At 39.7% G+C, this 20046-nt stretch overlaps 1 protein-coding gene across 4 annotated transcripts in view; it reads left to right on the top strand.

Moving 5' to 3' along the window:
• Window positions 1-20046, top strand: part of Kiaa1328 (KIAA1328 ortholog) — a 235784-nt gene that overhangs the window by 194096 nt on the left and 21642 nt on the right. For 2 of the 4 annotated variants that reach the window (XM_075969143.1, XM_075969141.1), the window contains 2 exons: window positions 1534-1715; window positions 12281-12389. In XM_075969143.1, the coding sequence (XP_075825258.1) occupies window positions 1534-1715; window positions 12281-12389 (291 nt within the window). The remainder of the gene's footprint in view (window positions 1-1533; window positions 1716-12280; window positions 12390-20046) is intronic. The other 2 variants (XM_075969142.1, XM_075969144.1) reach the window with 1 other exon arrangement.

The following is a 20046-nucleotide window of genomic DNA, read 5'->3' as shown; positions in this document are numbered from 1 at the left end:
CCTCTGCCTCCCGAGTGCTGGGATTAAAGGCGTGCGCCACCACCGTCCGGCTATTAATTAATTCTTTTATCTTACATTAACCCATAAGTGACAAATCTTTACAGGGTACAAGACCATTGTCCCACAGCATTTCAAGGTCTGTGAAGAATTGTGCTGGGATTTTGATGGGGATTGCATTGATTCTGATACAACAAGCCAACAGCTAACATCAAACTAGATGGATAGTAGTTAACATCTTAATCAAGAAGGCATGGCTTTTCTTTAGAGTTCAGAATACTGGGCAAAAGGAGATGCCATCTTCCCAAGGAACAGCCATGATTGTAGAAGCCCCTTGGGAGCCTTTGAAAAGAAGAGCAAGCAAGAGGGAAACAGGCATGGGGGGGGGCTGGTCCCAGGCAGTCCATTCAGTTAAATGGGTGAGACTCCAGACGTCCTCTCACTAAAACCTTTCCAGATAATTTAAACTCACCACCGGGCTATGAACCAGTGCCTAAAATCAGCATCTTATCTGAGAACACTACTTGTGACAGAGGCCTTTTCTCCTGTACCATTTGATAAGAACAGTGACAAGCATGCCAGCATTTTTCTGACAAACCTGCATCTATGTGAATCTCAGTGTGTCCACTATGTTCCATCCTCCAGTTGTTTTCTATCGTTATCTCAGTAGAACGTTGACGTGCCAATCAAAATCACTGTTTCCACTCCCTACAATCCTTTGGTGAACCTCTCATAGCCACGTGGTTGGTCCATCCCAGGTGTAGCCAAGGAGATTTTGTTCTTCATTTCTCCACTTTTCTAGTGACTGCCATATGACCATATACCGAGCTTGTCACCTATTGTAGTTCCATCCCAAATGCATTGCCTTAGTGCCCTGCCTTTGTGTTCCTGCTTATCTTTCTTCAGCCTTCCGCCTCACATTCCTCACCACACCAGAGATCTTCACATTGATCTTCTTTTGTTTTTGATTGATCTTACATAAATAATACTTCATTTCTTTTTGATTTCCTGCCAGTCTTTGATTCCTCATTGCTTCACTCTCTTTTTGCTGCTATCCCAGACCATAAAGTTAACATAAATGCCTCCTTGCCAGCTTACTTAACCTCCTTTGGCCTCCAGTTGTTGCCCTGTCCCTGGATATTAATGCTGACATTTTAATTTAATTTTAAGTTCATCTTTAGTACTTATGAAATGTGTTAGATATGCAATCTCCCTTTAATCTGCTTTTTTTCATTCTGTAGACATTCTGATTCTTACTCATACTCTTCAGCTTTATTGCAGTTTAATGGACTTGAGTCTTATTTCTGTAACTCTGTAAATTTTGAGGATTAACATTATTAAACTGTTCTCCAAAACAGTTGTAGCAATACACAAAATATATATCTAGAAAAATATTCAAATTATCTATCAATTAAAATAAGGAAAAGATTCTCACTGCCGTGAACTGTATTGAAACTCTTGTCCATTTCAGATATGTCCGTGTGATCTGTGTCTTCCCCTGTGCCCCCCACAATCCATTCATGCTTCCTCTTTCAGTTTATTAAAGTCAAAATGTGATGGATGGCTGTGTGGAACCTCATCATCCATTAATGCGTGCTCAAACTCTCCAAACAGTGGACAAAACAGGAGGGAGAAGAAGACAGTGGAGTTTCAGTCACATGCAGAGGATGACGTCCAGTGGATATGCCAACAGAAAGACACATGCAGCCCCCAGAGAGGTGAGTGTAGTGTCTGCAGTAGCAGAAAGAGAAGGATGGTGGAAGGTGGCTGGTGCCTGCAAGCCAATGGACAGCAGGTTATTTCCACTATGCCGAGCTCGAGGTAGCATTTCAGATAAACATATGCCTGCAAAACTGTGGGTGGCACAGCTACTGGATGCTCAGATCACATCTGCATTTATTTCTCTGAGAGTATTGATAGGAGACAATCTGTTCAATTTGACCCCTTTTTAAAATCTGAATTAAACAGTAAGGTTATAGATTCTAAATGATGTTCTCAAAGTGAATAACAGAATAAAGAGTTGAACCTAAATCTCTCCTGGAAAAGTAAGGTCTCATAATAATGATTAGTCCTCAATTGACTGATAACGTGGGGAAGTCATGAGCAACTTTACATTGGAACTAAACATGATCACCCAAGTCTGAGAAAATATTGCTTTGCCTTCTTTGAAGTGCTAATAATACTACGAGGAACTCTGAAATGATGAATGAAAGAGGTATTTGCTTCCCAGCTGCTCCTAGTGTGACTCCTGGTGCAGTCTATGCCAACAGCCTTAAGGACAAAAAAAAAGGGGGAGGGGGATGAACCTCCTTGTGGAGAGATGTATGGGAAACAGCCTCCTCTGCTCACACCCTGCTCATGATTTTTTTTCATACTCCTCCGTCTACCAGCATAGTTCCTCTCCTGCGATGTTAAGCAGCCAACTGTTCATCATCTCTGCATCAACTCTCACGTTTGCTTTATTTATTTGAGAATGGGTGTGCTCCAGGAGAAAATTTCACACACACCCTCCTCTGCTTTCCCCACCTGCTGCCAGCTTTGCTGTTTCTGAGGGTTAATTGCCAGTAATTTAAAATAAATTGCTTTATCCTCTTCCAGGCAACTGAGAGATGACAATTTTTCCAAACTTCAAAAGAGAAACACCACAATTTCTCTTTAGCTTAAGGCAAATAAATATTCTACAGAGTGCCACTGAGGACAGACAACATTGAAGCTTCCTTTTAGGTGTTGCTCACAAGACAAAGATGAAACTGAGGAGACTTACTGTCCAAGCTAGCCTCTTACTTTCTCTGGCAGTCATCTTTCAGCAGTGAAAACCTTTAGTTCCCCTTATTCTCGCCATTGCTGCAGAGAGAGGTTCCAGTCAGAACTGGTTTAGTGGTTACTCTGCGAAAACGTAATCTTGTGTTGACGTGTCAACACATGTATGTCATGTGCCAGCGCGAAAATGGCAAAATGAAAAAGTGTATAGCAGAAGAGCAGAGGGATAAAGAGCATCGCGGCTGATTGAGACGGCTGCAATGTTAGAGAGCAGCTCGCGAAGACTGGTGGGACAACCTGGCTGTGCGGGAACAAACCTCTCCTATTCCCAGCTACAGAAGCCTGGAAAAGGCTGCTATACCAAAGAAATCAATTTCTAATTTGAAATAAAACCATTTTTGACTACCAGCAGTTCAGAACCCATTACTTGTGCTGTGTTGTGTGCTGACCTTGCAGCACTTTGTGTTGCGCACAGTGAGTCCCAGTAGTGCTGCTAGACAATCGAGCTAACTGGAAGGCAGCTGTTACACATGTGCAGAGATTTCAGGAGCGCTGTCATTCACCCTTTTATTCATCACTCTTTTCCCTTTTTCTTTAAAGGGCAAGAGAACGTAGTGTGCTAGTGAAAATAATATCAAAAACCTCATCTGTTTAAAAGTTTGAAATGTTTTAACATTTTAAAATATAAGAACCATGAAGTTTTTCTACTCATGGAAAAGACTGTCTTGTATTCTTCTCTTCTTTTATGGTCTGCCTGATCACTGAAGACATGAAGTTGCCCCCTTGAGCCACTCTGCCACTGCAGAGCTGGTGCATGAAGACTAGAGACAGGGCAGGGTTATTGCCTTGGCCTTTGCTGCAGCATCCAGCCTAATGGGAGAGTTAACTTCCCTAGGTGTGCACCATGGGTCTGGATGCCCTGATTATTCCAGTGCCAGTGACCCAGCACTAACTGCCCAAGTTACACTGCTTGGTTGCACCTCCTTAATTGCTCTCCTCTCGTTAGCATGACAGAATTTTTTGGTATACATTTCTTCTTTATATCTGTGGTTTCTTTTGTTGCTATCATTTAATCCTGAAGTATTATACAGGATATTTACTGCAGGGCCATTAATCTTTATTGCCAGTCTCTCACTCCTTCACCTCTCCTGTTCTCCTCAACATTTGGCCAACTTTATTGATGCTAAACATATAAAAGAAACAGAGTCGACTCAAAGAGCAACCTTATGATAACAAAAATGGGTACATTATTATCAAATTAGCCTACATCGTAAGTTTTCTCTTCCATCATCATTTAGAATGTTATATTTTAGTTGGTTTTCATTGAGTTATATAGAATGAGGAAATGCTACTTTAGATAATCTAAACTTGGGTAAAGTGCTTTTAGAAGGCATGCTCAGGGGGAACACATGCTCTTCCTGCCTCTTCCTTCTCCCCACGAGGAAACATTCTAGAACTGCTTCTACCTGAAAAATGACTGATCCTCTGTCACAAAAGCCCTTGCAACTCAGAACATTTTCCGTGCAAAACTAATGAACTAACTAAGGCTGAATCCACTAAGCACAAATTTCAGAATTAAAATGAATTAGACCATGGAGCTTGGCACTCTCCTTTTTAGCTCTGCCTGAACATCATTCCAAAGGTCCCTACTGTATTTGGGGATACCTTTTGCTCATTCCTCTGTCACAGATCCCTGGATCCCTTTATATTTGTGGCAGAACTTCAGTCCAGAGTAATTTCAGCTTAGTTGATCCTGTTGGACACACACTGTTATTTTTTCTGGGAAACGATTATTTTCTACTTAACTGAAGTGAATAATAACCTCCAGTGCTATAAGTGAACCTCTACTTGTAGTGATGCAAGATGCTTGATGCCCCGTGGTGGATAAGCACAGCACACAAAATAATAAGTATGTTGGAAGAATCAAAGTACGGAAGTGGTTTCCATCTAGCCTCTAGGGATCATTTACTTATGTTCCCTTTATTATTACTGTCATCTGTAGCTTATGTTTAATCATAGAAAAATAAACTGATTCCTAGAAGTGAATAAAAGATATGCTAAACACTGATGTCTTTATCAACAGCACACGAAAGACACGCACACTAGAGTGCTATGAATAAACCCAGACAGAAGAGTAAATCATCCTAAAAAAGGAATTCAAGTTTAGAACCTTTCTTGAAGAGTTAATCTTGCTGTAAATATGGAATACTGTCACTTAAACCAGAGCATCTATATTTGCCATCCTCTGTAATTGAAAGAATTCCTGAAAATATCATCTATTTTATTATGTTTCAGATCTTCTGTCACTAAACAATAGCATGCACACCTCTATATCTTAGAGCATTGCTCAACATATGGTATGTTCTCATTATATATATATGTGTCAACTGAATTAACATAACACTAAATATTGATTTTTCTTTTTCTTCCCTTGTTTCATTTTCTCAAAATAAGGACCTAATCAGTTAGACCTTTTGACCTCAGCGCCTGCAGTGATTTAGTGATTTAAGCAAAATATATGCTTACCTCTTCAGAGTCCTTATGATGATTGATTGCTAATGTCAAAGAGAAAGACTATAGTGAGGCCTTAAAATAGCAGTGCCTGAGAAGTCAAGAAAACCGTGGTCATTGCTTCATTTCCTTTTATTCTAATTGAGGTTTAATTATATATACTACAGTTGCACAAGTCTTAAATGTAGCCTGATAAGTCTCACAATTCTTTTACACTCATGGAATCACCAGTTCATATGTAGTCCATTTCCCTGATTCCCAAAGTACCCTATACTATCGGCTAATCAGTTACCTCCCTAGGCCCTTCCCTGGGCTTATGAGGGCTCTCTTCTCATTGTTATTTCTCATGGTCCTTTCTGTATATACGCCTCCCAGGCATCTCTCCTCTTTCCAAAGATACCAACACTCATGTGACTCCATTAGCCCTTGATGACCTCTTTGAAAGCTTTGTCTCCAAGTACAATAAGTTTTAAAGAGTACTGGGGATTAGGACCGGAATATAGCTAGTCCATAATCAACTTCTTCCTTTCTATAATTTATGGCTTTTATTTTTGTTGTTGTTGACTACCTAGGGGTTCCATTCCAATAAATAAATGTTAAAAATTTGTTTGCTTTACCTGTTCCAGGTCTCAGAGAAGACAGTCGTGCACCGACTAAGAATGATCTTATTGGTGCTTTTTGTAATTGTTTTTTTATCAGGTTGGAAAAGTTCCTCCTAGATAGTCGGGAATCGTTCTCATAAATTTGTGTTTGATTTTGTCAAATCTATTTTTTCTGCATCAGTTAAGATAAAATTGTTTTAGTTATTGCATCACTATGACCAAATACCTAAAAAAAAAATCAGTTTGAAAGAGTGGGGATTTTATTCTGGCACACAGTGTCAGAGAGCCCAGTAGGCTACCACCCTTGGGTAGAACATCAAGGTGAGAGGAGCATTGTGGAGACTGCTACATTCCTTGAGATATAGGAAGCATCTTTCCCACCCCCATGATGTTCTTTCTCCAGCTGGGTCCCACCTTCTAATGTTTCTAGAACCTCCAAAGATAGCATCACTAACTGGAGACCAACCTTTCAATGCATGAGCATTTGGGGGAACATTTCCTACCCAAACCATAATAATCATGTTTTTTTCATTCACCAATTTGATTATTTGCTAACTGAGGTATTTGAGATATAATGTCTGTGTGGTTTGTAATAATTGTTCAGATTTGCTTATCATAACATATCAATGAAAACAGTGGTATAGATAAGCCTAGGTAATCACCCTCTCCCAGAAACACTGAAGACCACACAATTAAGAATCCACTTCAAGCTGGGCAGTGGTGGTGCACACCTTTAATACCAGCACTTGGGAGGCAGAGGCAGGCAGATTTCTGTGAGTTCGAGGCCAGCCTGGAGCTACAGAGAGACCCTATCTCAACCAAAAAAAAAAAAAGAAAGAAAGAAAGAAAGAAAGAAAGAAAGAAAGAAAAGAAAGGAAAAAGAATCCAGTTCATCAGAACTCTGAAGAAAGGGCGGCTTTGCAGAAACACAATAGGAGAACTTTGTGGATTCTCAGCATTGATGACCCCTGCCCTAGGATGGCATCAGTCCTGAGATGTCAACCTAAGCACATATGAGACCCTGATCTCTGTGAAAGCAAAATCCTGGGGTCAGATACCAGGGGTTTGTTTTGACATGTCTCAAGACACAGGTTCTGCTTTGTATTCTTCCTAATGCTCATCTTTCATAGGTTATTCTGTGAAGACTTTGAAAGCCAAATGAACATGCTGCTCCCTCCTAGGATAAAAGTAATATTGAGACAAAAATACACAGTAAAGGCCAAGAAATTACAAGACCTGGATAAACACATAAATTACCAGAATCTAGCAATTATTGTTTTTTTAAAACTTTCATGAAGAAGCCAGAACCATATAGCTTCACAAGAGAATTTCACCAAATCTTTCAAAAGTAAGACAAATGGCTAGGTGGTGGTGCAAGCCAGGCGGTGGTGGGCACACCTTTAATCCCAGCACTCGGGAGGCAGAGGCAGGCTGATCTCTGTGAGTTTGAGGACATTCTGGTCTACAAAGCAAATTTCAGAACAGCCAGGGCTGTAACACAGAGAAACCCTGCCTCAAAAAAAAAAAAAAAAGGCAAATGCTACTTACAACCTTCCATAAAATAGAACAGGAAGTTTAGATCTTAACTGACTTTAAGAGTCCCCAGTGCTGAAACCAGGCAACCACAAAGCAAACTGTAGCCCAATATCTATTATAAATATGCATGGAAATAGCCTAAACAAAACAGTAGCAAGCTGGATGTAGCAGCATATTAAGAAGATGATAAATCATGACCAAGTGGGATTTAGCTCTGGAATGCAACGGTGATTCAATTCAGAAAAAAATCTGTCAATGTAATGCACCACATTAGCAGAATGAAGGCAAACCCACATGGTCATTTCAGTTGACGGGGAAAACACATTTTACACAGATTTTGGGGGGGGGGGGGAGATTTCCTAAGCAATTAGAAGAACTTATGTGTAAAACCTACAGAGAGTATCATATTCAGCTGTAAGATTGACCCCCCACACACACAATTTTGAAAATAAGGCAAGGGACCTAAACTCCAGGGCACTCTAACCCTTGTTGGAATGCAGCTGTGCCTTTTGTCTACATACTACCTTGGCTGGTTTTCTTTACCATCGCGGAATTGAGCATAGTGACTAGTAGTCTGGCCCACAAAACCTAAGATGGTTGTTGACCCTGCCACAGTGTAGATAAGGAAGAGGTAAAATGGGCTGTGGGACAGAAACGTGGAACATTTTTATAGGACAGGCTGATTGGTGCATGTAACATCCTGTATTGTTAACCTTACCATACTGAAGCATAAAGAAACTGAGGAATGTCGTATGACTCTCTGCTGGGAAGAAAGAAACAGTGCATTTCAGCAAATAACTGCTATCTTCTGTCATAGTCCAATTTTTCATAATCACTCCAAACCAGAACACTTCAGTATCCACCCACAGCAATAGTGCATGGCACAGAAGAGGACACAGCAAAGTGAGCAAACCGCACACACACAATCAACAGAAATAAACTTTAAGAACTTATTTAGTTTTTAAAAAATCAAGAGCACCAATGCTAAAGAACATTTTTTTATAGTTGACAGAATATAATTAACATTTTTAAGCCAAATACATATTAAAGCTGTAGAGAACAGAAAGGAAACAATAATCAAAATAGTGCTTGACTCTGAGAAACAAAGACATCATGGCTGGGGACAGAAACAGGAGGTGTCCTAACCACCAGTGCTGTCACTGGATCTGGGGAAAGGTTATGCCAGCATTTGTGTGTGTGTGTGTGTGTGTGTGTGTGTGTGTGTGTGTGTGTGTGTGTGTATGGAATGGGTTCCTCAACCTAAACTGAACATATGATGCAATTCAGCTGTTTTTAATAAAGAGCCCAGAAGCAGAAGTTCTTACTCTTTGAACACCATGAAAAGTTATCAGAGGCTGGGCGGTGGTGGCGCACGCCTTTAATCCCAGCACTTGGGAGGCAGAGGCAGGCGGATCTCTGGGAGTTCGAGACCAGCCTGGTCTACAGAGCTACTTCCAGGACAGGCTCCAAAGCCACAGAGAAACCCTGTCTCGAAAAACCAAAAAAATAAAAAAAGTTATCAGAAATGTTGACTATACTAGGCTTTTTTCCTTTGGGGCCACCAACCCGCTCACACATCATGACAGACAATTACTAGTTTTGAGTGCTCAGCCTACGTTAGGCACGTTTCTAGCTAGCTCTTTTCATTGTAATTAACCTGTTTCTCTTTATCTACCTTTTGCCTCAGGGTTTTTACCTTCTCTTACTTTCTGTCTCTGTGGCTGCCTGGCTTCTGGCCCTGGGTGTTTCCTTCTTCTCTCCTCTCTTCTTCCTCACAAGCCTAGATTTCTCCTACTCAGTCTCTCTGCCTAGGTATTGGCCATTCAGCTTTTTACTAGAACAATCAGGTGCCTTAGGCAGGCAAGCTGAAACAGATGCAGCACATGTTTACATAATTAAACACACATTCTTATATCATGAAACAAATGCAGCACAAACAAACATAACACACCTTTACACAGTTAAAGTTATATCCTGCACAATAAAAAAATGCAGCACATCTTTGCCTAGTTAAAATAATATTCCACAGCAGTTGACTGATGGGTAGGCAGATAAACCCAGCTACATATAAAGAGGAAATGACCCCATTCATCTTTATAAGCAAAAATTATAGGTATGTTCACACATGAATTAGCATAGGCATTTATATAAAAATTTGATTAACCTATTGGGTACCATTCTTCCTAGAACTTAGATTTTTTTATAACATGTAACATCTTTGTATTTGTGTTTGTAATTGTATAGGGTTGTATATTTCTGTGGATAGATGAAGATATATCATTACTGACTTAATATTAAATCAGAATTTATTAAAGGAACAAATATAGTTAAAAACTAACATGTGGCTTTTGAAAACTTAACTTTTAAAACGCTTTGAGAATTAAAAGATAAACAAGAAGAAACTGGACCTATACCTGAGAGGCAACATTCTTGACCTTTTTGGGATCCATACCCTTCAGAATTTGATGGAATCTGTGGTCCTTCTCCCCACATGTATGCAAGTTGTTATGCCTGCTTTTCCAAGGAATCCATACGTACCTGATGTACATTCTAGAAGTGGGGACACCACCTAGATCCTCTGAAAGTCCCTTCCTTCACTTTCATTAGATATCACTTGTCAGAACTGACTTTAACAGGAGTATCAAAACAAAAAAGACTAGTGTCGTGTTCCAAGGTAGTGACTAAAGAATAATTGTAATCTTTTCCTACCAGAAACGTCTTCTTTCCTCCCTGCTCACCCACAAACCCCTTCTTTTTGTCTCTACTTGTTGTCTCTACAAGTTACCTCTCTTCATCCCCTGCCTCTATTCTGTCTATCCTAAATTGTAATATTAAACTCTCTAGCTTTTATTATTTCTGTCCTTGAGTCTACCACCAGGTTCATCTCTCCAGAACAGTTAGGCACAGTGTTGTTGGTGCTAGTTTTCCTTTTCAAACTATCTAACAGGGTGACTAGATAGCTGTCTAGCAGACCTGAGTGCATTTAATCCAGTGTCACCCGCAATAGCTGTGCAGTACTGGACATGCACTTGATCTCCACCTCCAGTTCCATAAGATGGGGAACAGAAAAGAACCTGAGACTCTTAAAAGAACTAATAACTTAAAATACTTATTAGAAAGTTATCAAGGTTTAGTCATTTTTAATAAATATTTATTGCTGTGATAAGACACAATGACCACAGCAACTCTTATAAAGAAAGCATTTAATCAGGGTGACTACCTTATAGTTCAGAGGTTCATCCCATTATCATCATGACAGGGAGCATGGCGACATGCAGGCAGAAATGCTGGAGCCAAAAGTGCTACATCTTGACCAGAAGTCAGCAGGAAGTCAACTGACTGTCACACTGTGGGAAGCTTGAGCAAAAGAGACCTCAAAGCCTGCCCCCACAGTAACACACTTACACTAACAAGGCCACACCTCCTAATAGTGCCTCCTCCTTTGGGAGCCATTTTCTTTCAAACTACCACATCATTCTTTCCTACGAGAAAGAGTCGATCTTCCCAAATAAACTTTTAATGAATATTGAGCAGCAGTTTCCCAGAAACCAACAGAAAATGTGACAGAATTCTCACAGTTCTCCAAAATAAAGACAATATTTCATGTTGTTGAAAGGTAATAAATATAAAATAAAACCAAAAAGAAAAACTTTTTAAGTAGGGCTCATAGAGGCCCACAGAGACTGAAGTGACAATCATGGGATCTACATGGGTCTGTGCTAGGTCCTATGCATATATGTTATAGTTTTTAACTTGATATTTTGTGGGACCCCCTAACAGTGGGAGTGGAGATTTCTCTGACTCTTTCATGAGCTTTTGAGACACTTTTCCTCCTACTGAGTTGCCTCATGTAGCCTTGATCTTGGGGGCTTGTGCCTAGTCTTAACTGATCTTGTTATACCATGTTTGTTGGATATCCCTGGGAGGCCTGCTCTTTTATGAAGGGAAGTGGAGGAGAAATGGATCTGCTGAAGAGAGGGGAGGTGGGTTGAGGAGAAATGGGAGGAATGAAGGGAGGGGAAACTGCAGCCAGAACATATTAAGAACAAAAATATAAAATAGGTAGATAGATGATGGATGGATGAATAGATAGATAGATAGATAGATAGATAGATAGATAGATAGATAGATAGATAGATAGATAGATAGATAGAGTAGGTAGAAAGGTAGAACCAAAATGAAAAATGCCTCCTTTCAGTACTGTCATCATTTTATTTAATATCAGGAAGTGAAAAGTAATGAATCAGCACCTCTTAGAAGGGAATGGAGGCCATATCAGCCCATACTGTAGAAAGATACATTATTACTTAGGAATATCCTAGGACCCTAAGTGAAGATATGTTACTCAGGTCTTTCACATAATATTTGTTGTAGTCCAAATCAGACTTCTTTCTTTTAAAGAGATATTTATGAGATATTTATGTCTAATCTTAAATGCTTTTAAAGAGACTCCTTCAACTTGAAAGGTCTAGAGATGCAAGGTGCTACGATTTTCTGTTTTGTTTGCAAAAACGTTTTTGTTAATAATGTTAAAGGGAACAGATTAAAACAGCTTACCTTCTTAGACATCTCCACACTAAAGCCGAATCATGAGAAATATGATGGGCAAATATGTCAAAAAACAAAATAACTTCTCTGTTACTGTACAGATGAGTGGGTTGTGTTTGTTTTTAAGTGAGGCAATGTAAATCACTGATATGTATGAAAATAAACAACACAAAGAATTTTTCATCTGTCACTGTTCCTTTTCAGGAGGAAAAAACAGTTATCCGTTGAGATTTTGGGGTGCTCCAAATGGTCTGCTTTGTTACTTGAAGTGAACTTTTTATTTCTTTTATTGAGTACTCAAATTATTTCCTTTATTGTTTATACAGAGACAGTGACAGCCGTTAGAAAAGATGCATCCACATCTCCTATGGCAACAAGAAGCCCTAAGGACCCCATGACCCCAGCCTCGTCATCATCCCAGCACACCACCTCACGGTGAGCCTGGGAGACCCTTGACTGGTGTGTTCTCCTTGGGAGAGTGTTTATAAGACTGAAGAAAATTTGACAGTTCTAGTGCCCTTACTCTTGAGGCACTTACTATAAAGCTATAGGTTTGCCAAATTCATCGCCTAGTTCTTTTCTCCGTATTTGCACTTCTGAAATGATATGACAGTTGGCAAGGATTTCCATAGAAACCCAAAGTATCCTGTCCACAGAAACCGCTTAGCAGCAGGTCCTTCTCAGCTCATCATGGAAGGTAATGTATTTGGTCTGCAACTTATAGACGGAGAATGCGCTTTTCTTTCCCGGCCATCAAGACTCAAATAATCACATAGAAACTATTAATTACAACACTGTTTGGCTAATGGCTCAGGCATATTTCTAGCTATCTCTTACATCTTAAATTCAACTGTTTCTATCAGTCTATGTACTGCCACATGGCCATGGCGTTACCTCATTTTCTACATGCCTTGTTTCCTTGGTGGCTGGCTATGACTGACTCTGCTTTTCTTCTTCCCAGAATTCTCCTAATCTGGTTGCCCCGCCTGTACTTCTTGCCTGGCTACTGGCCAAGCAGCATTTTATTAAACCAATACAAGTGACAAATCGTTACAGTGTACAAGCACATTCTCCCACAGCAACAACTTTAAGTGATTAAATTCTGCAAATCACAGTGGATTTGTGATTTGCTAAAGGTATATTTACATTCATTTATACCAGAGACTTTAGAAGAGCTACTCATTTAACTGGCCATTTCTGTAGTTAAAGAAATATATTATTTAAAACTTCTTACATCAATATAGCAACTCACATATTAACATATTATACAAGTATTTTATACATACACACATGTGCATCCATTTCAAAAGGACTTTGTTTATGTTTCCTTGGGGATAAGGTTAGTTTGGGGTACTTAAATACCTCATATTATCACATAAATATATATTTTAAGACTTAATTTGTAGTTTAATTGCCTAAATTGTTAATATCAAGGCTGGTGATTTCAAAGGTATACTCTAAAATATATTCTTTGGTTTGTGGTTTTAGAAAGGAAAGAGTTTTAACTCTTTGTTCTCTATAGAGCTATCTTTTATCCAGGTCTCATATAAGTACAGTGCCACAGAAGACAAACCTACACATTCTTGAGAAGCAGTATTTCTTCTAGTGTGGCTCTTACTGGCATGCAATGAATTCTGAAGGCAGAAAGATAAACACCAAAAAAAAAAAAACAGGGAAGTGAATGCTGCAGAGGATAGTAAGTTAGGCTGCTGTCTTGAGTACTGTGTACCCAGAACTGTGCCAAGCTCCTTGACTTGTCGTCTAATTTAGTTTTCACACCCTGGAGAGATAGGACTACACTTACCCCCATTTTAAGATTGGGAAACCATGAGTTAGAGAGATTGAGTATCTAAGACCTTCCTTCCTTTGGGTTTTCATTGCTGTGAAGAGACACCATGACCATGACAACTCTTAGAAAGAAAACATTTAATTGGGGTGGCTCACTTACAATTTCAGAGGTTCAGTCCATTATCATAATGACAGGGAGCATGGCGGCATGCATGCAGATGTGATGCTGGAGCTGAGAGTGCTACATCTTGTAGGGAACAGGAAGTCAGCTGAACATCTCCTGAGGGAAGCTTGAGCAAAAGAGACTTCAAAGCTCACCCCTACAGGGATACACTTCCTCCAACACCTTCTAATGACGCTGCTCCCTTTGGAGACCACTTTCTTTCAATCACAGACCCTTAGCTGATAAAAGACAGGGCCAGCATTTCAGACTCCAAAGCCATTAACTTAAGTAGTGTAATGGCCAACATCACCAGTCCCCCCACCCACCCACTGCAAGGGTGACATAATCACAGTGATTAGTTAGTTTGCCCATTTTTCCCCGCTGACCCTCTCTCTTTCTTTTAGTGCTGGATTTGCTAAGTAACAAATGAGTTATGATTCTGAAGAGTGGAGAGAGCTCCCTTTGTTCTATACCACTTCACATTGAGCTTGGAAGCTTGTACTCAGAAGCTTTCCATCCAACTCACATGGACTGGCCCAGCTGAGTTAGAAACAGCTAATAGTCTAGATTTTCTAAATTTTCTGAATTTTCTTACTGTTAGTATTTAAATGGCATTTTTGGTTGGTTAGTTGGAACTAGGCCGCATACTCGGAGCTGTGTACACGGTAGGCAAACAATCCACCCCTAAGCTACACTACAGCACTAAGATGTGATCTCTAACACAACCTTAATGTATTTGTAAAGGCTTATTTTCAATTTAGAGGGAAGCATGAAAAGTAGGAATAGAATGTTTCCCTGTAAAGGTTTTGTAAAACATCCTCAGCATAAATTTTCTGAATGACCATAAATTTTCTGAATATCAGCATAGTAGAGCATTACAAGCCCTGGTTAAGAGTGCTGCAAATTCTTATATTTACAGATGTTAAGAAAAGGATTATTCATCTACTGGTCCTTAATACTGCTGATGAGCTAAATAGAGATTCTTAGGAGCTTTGTAAATAATAAGCACTTGGCTGGCTAAAAGAATATGTAGCACACCCGATCCTATCTTTAGAGGAGTGCACAATGGCATATCATCAGTGTGTTATACAGAGTGCAGAGTTGAAGATGATTCAGTCCTGTGAAAATCAGGACAGCACGTTTGTGCTTCTCCATCCTTAGAATCCAGAGTATTTGCATCATTCGCATTTCAAAGTGTACACTAATCATTTTTATAGACTTTTTTATTATACAAATTCTGACTCTTCCTTTGAAGAGAATACATTTTAAGCCTTACACACCCTAAATTCCAAGAATGTTTAAGGTTTATGAAAGGCTTACAGAAGATGATGGCATGTTTCAGTGCTGGGAGAGATGTTTTTCCTTTGTTCTTGGAAAACACCTAAAGTATCCATATCATTCCATGTACAGGAAAAGAAAACAGTCATGGCAGTCATCTTTCCCTTCATGGTATAGGTTTTTAATTGTTCTCTGCTGGCTGTCAATATAATGTGAAATTTTCATTCCCTCATTTAAGATGGGAAAAGTTTGTGGCTGAAAATGTTAACATTTGCATTTTTATTTGTTGATTTATTTAAAGGACAGCCTCTCCTACAGCAATCCATCACTTGGTGACACCCCAGATATGAATAATGTATTGTAGACTTACGGTTACAATGTGTAATAAGTGCTTGAGACAGTAAAAGAATGTTAACTATGTTGCAGATGTAATATTTATCAACTCATAAAGTTTATTGCTTTTGAGGTTCAATAATACTGACCATAGGACATTAATATCACTTATCTTGATTTTAGCTGGGCAAGTTTGTATGTAGAAATATTCATCTGTCTCATGGTAACAAAATAAACATGTAATTTACAGCACAAGCAGAAAGCATTATAGCCGTCCCTGCTGAAAACCATGGCGCTTCTTTCTCTCTCCGTTTTACATGTGACTCCAGTGCTAGTTGCATACCCCTAAGCTCTCAGGGATGGCAAGGACAGTGGTTATCTTGGTCCAAGAGGCTTTGGTCTTAAACAAAAAGATACTGTTCACTTCTGCTTAGTAAGAGCAAGTGATCCTGCACAGACCAGGCCACCTGGAGGGACTTTGTTCCTTCTCATTGTGAGCTTCTTGTGGATATGTGAGCCACCTTAGCTCTGTAGAAAAACTGGGGATGTTCTCTGTTGCTCTGAAACTGAATCATTTGATTCTCTTTTATCCATCATGAAGCCAGAGATGGGCAGTTTACCCTTTACTTCTCAAACAAATCATTAGGAACACAAATATTACTTTTTACATGCCACAAATATGTCCTTGTGCACCTTCCCAAGCTGGGTACGTCCACTGCCAACAATAAAAGAAAAGTTTCTAAGTACAAAAGCCAAAGAAGTTATATTTCTTAACCAACAGCTGTAATTGTTTGCACTCCATTAAGGGCAGAATTATGTGTTTCCTCACTGTAAATAACCTTTCTGATTATACTTGATGTATGCCAATTTAATCACGAAGTATACTTCCATTAAGCAGATACTTGCAGTAATATAGCTTTGGATTTCAAGTCTTTTATCTTAAACCATACTAGGAAATAAGGTGTTATACAGCTGTATGTCCTTTCATGTCATACGGTGCATTTCCTACTAAAATGAGGCAAGTACCTTCTGTGCTCCTTCAGAGCAGCAGAAATGTCACTTTTTGAAATACTGATGGGGTTTCTATTTCTCAGTTCTGTGACAACACACTGATGATAAACAGAGACTAACTCCAGACCCATGGCTGCAGGATTAATCCATGGTCTCTGAAGTGCAAGGTCACTGAGCCTCTTCTCTGCTCCTTCGTGACTCATTAAATATCAGGGCACTTGCTCTTGCATATCTGCTTTCTTGTGACATACAAAGAGAGCAAAGCAATCCCTATACATCATGCACAGCAAGAAAATTTGTACACATAGAGTTAGATTTACCTGTTTCTAAAAAGTACTGTTTGTCTTTATATCTTTTGACTTATTTTATTTGTTTTCAGGAAGATTTTGAGTTTTTATTAATATTTTTACATTCTTAGTGCAGTTTCCCCTCCCTCCTCTTCTCCTACCACCCCCAACACCTCCCTTTTGCTCTCCCATCCACTCCTCCTCCTTTTCTATTTAGAAAATGGCAGACCTCCCAAGGATATCAGCAAAATATGGCATATCAAGTTATAGTAAGACTAAACACCTCCCCTTGTATTAGGGGTGGGCAAGGCAACCCAATAGGAGGAATAGGGTCCCAAAAGTCAGCTAAAGAGTCAGAGACAGCCCCTGCTCCTCCTGTTAGCAGTTCCATAAGAAGTCTAAACTACAACTGTCACACATATGCAGAGTGCCTAGGTCAGTCCCATGCAGGCTCCCTGGTTGTCAGTTCAGTCTCTGAGCCCCTATGAGCCCAGGTTAGTTGACTGTGAGTTTTCTTGTGGTGTCTTTGACCCATCTGGATCCTACAATCCTCTTCCCTCTCTTCAGCAACATTCCCCAAGCTCCATATGTTTGACTGTGTCTTTTTATCTGTTTCCATCAGTTGCTGGATGAAACCTCTCTGATGACTTGACTATTGGACTAGGCATCCATCTATGAGTATAGCAGAATATATTAGGCATCATTACATTGACTTTTTTTGCCAGTCATGTTTGGTTCTATCCTAGGTCTCTGACCAATCCAGACTCTTAGTCTGGGTGAGCCAGGCGGTATCAAGGGTGGGCACTCTCATGGCATGGGTCTGAGGCTGGACCAGTCATTGGTTGGCCACACCCACAATCTCTGCCACAGCATATCCCGTAATCAGTACAGACTGTAGGTCTAAGGCAGTGTGACTGAGTTGATGTCTCATTCCTCCACTAGAAGTCTTGTCTGGCCACAGTAAATGACCAGTTCAGGCTATGTGTCCCCTATTTCTAGGAGTCTTAACTGGGGTCACCCTTGTAGATTCCTGGCAGGTTCCCTTGTACCAGGTTTCTACCTCATCCTGCAATGCCCCCCTTTTCAGCCATCTCTTTCAGTACTCTTACCCTCTATACCCTCCACATGATTCCTCATGTTTCCATCCCCACCCACTGTTAGTCCATCCAAGAAATCTATTATTTCCCCTTCCCAGAGAAATCTAAGTGTCATTCCACCCCCATTGGACCCTCCTTGTTACCTAGCCCTTTTGGGTCTGTGGATTGTAGCATGGTTGGTTATCCTATACTTTACAGCTAATTCCCACTTGTGAGTGATTACATACCATGTTTGTCTTTCTTGATCTGGGTTGCCTCACTCAGGATGATTTTTTTCATCAACTTGACTACAAATTTCATGATGTCATTGTTTTTACAATGTGATACTCCATTGTATTAATGTACCACATTTCCTTTACCCATTCTTTAGTTGACAGACATATATGTTGTTTCCAGATTCTGGCTATTATGAATAATGCTGCTATGAACATAGTTGAGCAAGTGTCCTTGTAGTATGATTGAGCATCGTTTGGGTATATGCCCAAGAGTGGTTTTTCTGGGTCTTGAGGTGGATCAATTCCCAATTTCCTGAGCTACTGCCTTATTGATTTCCTTAATGGATACAAGTTATCACTCCCACCAGTAATGAAGGAGTATTCCCCTTGTTCCACATCCTCTGCAATGTGAGCTGTCTCTCGTGGTTTTGATCTTAGCCATTCTGACAGGTATAAGATGAAATCTCAGAGTTGTTTGATTTGTATTTCCATGATGGCTAAGGATGTTGAATGTTTAAGTGTTTCTCAGCCATTTGAGATTCTTCTGTTGAGAATTCTCTGTTTAGATCTGTACCCCATTTTTAGTTGGATTATTTGGGGTTTTTTTGATGTCTAGTTTGAGTTCTTTATATATTTTGGATATTAGTCCTCTTTCAGATATGGGGTGAGTGAAGAACTCTGCCCATTCTGTAAGCTGCCGTTCTGTCCTGTTGTCCAAAGCTACAGAGAAACCTGTAAACCCCCCGCCCCCAAAAAAAGGTGTGCACCACCACTATTTAGCTCCCTTGCAGCTTTTAATATTCTTTCTTTGTCCTATATGTTTAGTGCTTTATTATGTGGTGGGTGATTTGCGGGGCCTTTGATCTGGGACTCTGTTCTTTCTTCTTTTCCTGTTATTCTTAGGTTGGTCTTTTCATAATGTCCCGGGTTTCCTGGATGTTTTGTGTCAGGAACTTTTTAGATTTAACATTTTCTTTGGCTGCTGTATCAATTTCTTGTATCTTCTACGCCTGAGATTATCTCTTCCATCTCTTGTATTCTGTTGGTGATGCTAATGTCTGTAGTTCCTGTTTGCTTACCTATACTTTCCATCTCCAGGAATCCCTCAGCTTGTGTTTTTTTTTTAATTGCTTCTATTTCTATTTTCCAGTTTTGAATGGTTTTATTAATTTTCTTCAACTGTTTGTTTGTGTTTTTCTGGATTTCTTTAAGGGATTTGTCATTTCCTCTTTAAGGTCCTCTAGCATCTTCATAAGATTTGGTTTAAGGTCATTTTCTTGTGCTCCACTGTGTTGGAATAGCCAGGACTTGCTGTAGTAGGATAACTGGACTCTGGTCATGCCATATTGACCTGGGTATTGTTAATTGTGTTCTTATGGTGGCCTCTCGGTTTGGGGTTATTATCAGTTTAAGGGCCTTACCAACAAGTTGTGTGGAGTAACCAATAGTCTTGTACTATTTTTATGTGTGTGGGGGGCTCCTGTGGGACTCTTTTGGCCAGTGGCTCAATAAGATGTAACCCTTTCCTGGCACTAGGGGGTTTACTTGGTGACATAAGATGTCTAGTTAGGGTGCTGTCTCCATGTTATATGGTAAATCCATCTAAATTCCTTTCATATATATGTAAAATGAAAGTTCTGCCAGTCCCATGTAGCTTTTCAAAAGGCTTTATTTTTATTGAAGTGGTTCTCAACTTGTGGGTTATAACCCCCTTGAAGGTTGCATATCAGATATTTTTCATATCAGATCCTTACATTATAATTCATAACAGTAGTAAAATTACAGTTTTGAAGTAACAGCAAAAGAATTTTATGGTTGAGGTCACCACAGCATCAGGAACTGTATTAAAGGATCACAGCATTGGGAAGGTTGAGAACCACTGTTTTAGTGTTAGTTGTCCCACCCCATTCTTTTTCTTTA

The sequence above is a fragment of the Microtus pennsylvanicus genome, chromosome 4, assembly GCF_037038515.1.
Source record: "Microtus pennsylvanicus isolate mMicPen1 chromosome 4, mMicPen1.hap1, whole genome shotgun sequence".
Lineage (NCBI taxonomy): Eukaryota > Metazoa > Chordata > Mammalia > Rodentia > Cricetidae > Microtus > Microtus pennsylvanicus.
The sequence above is the reverse complement of the archived record's forward strand: the minus strand, read 5'-3'. Positions and strand labels throughout refer to the sequence as shown.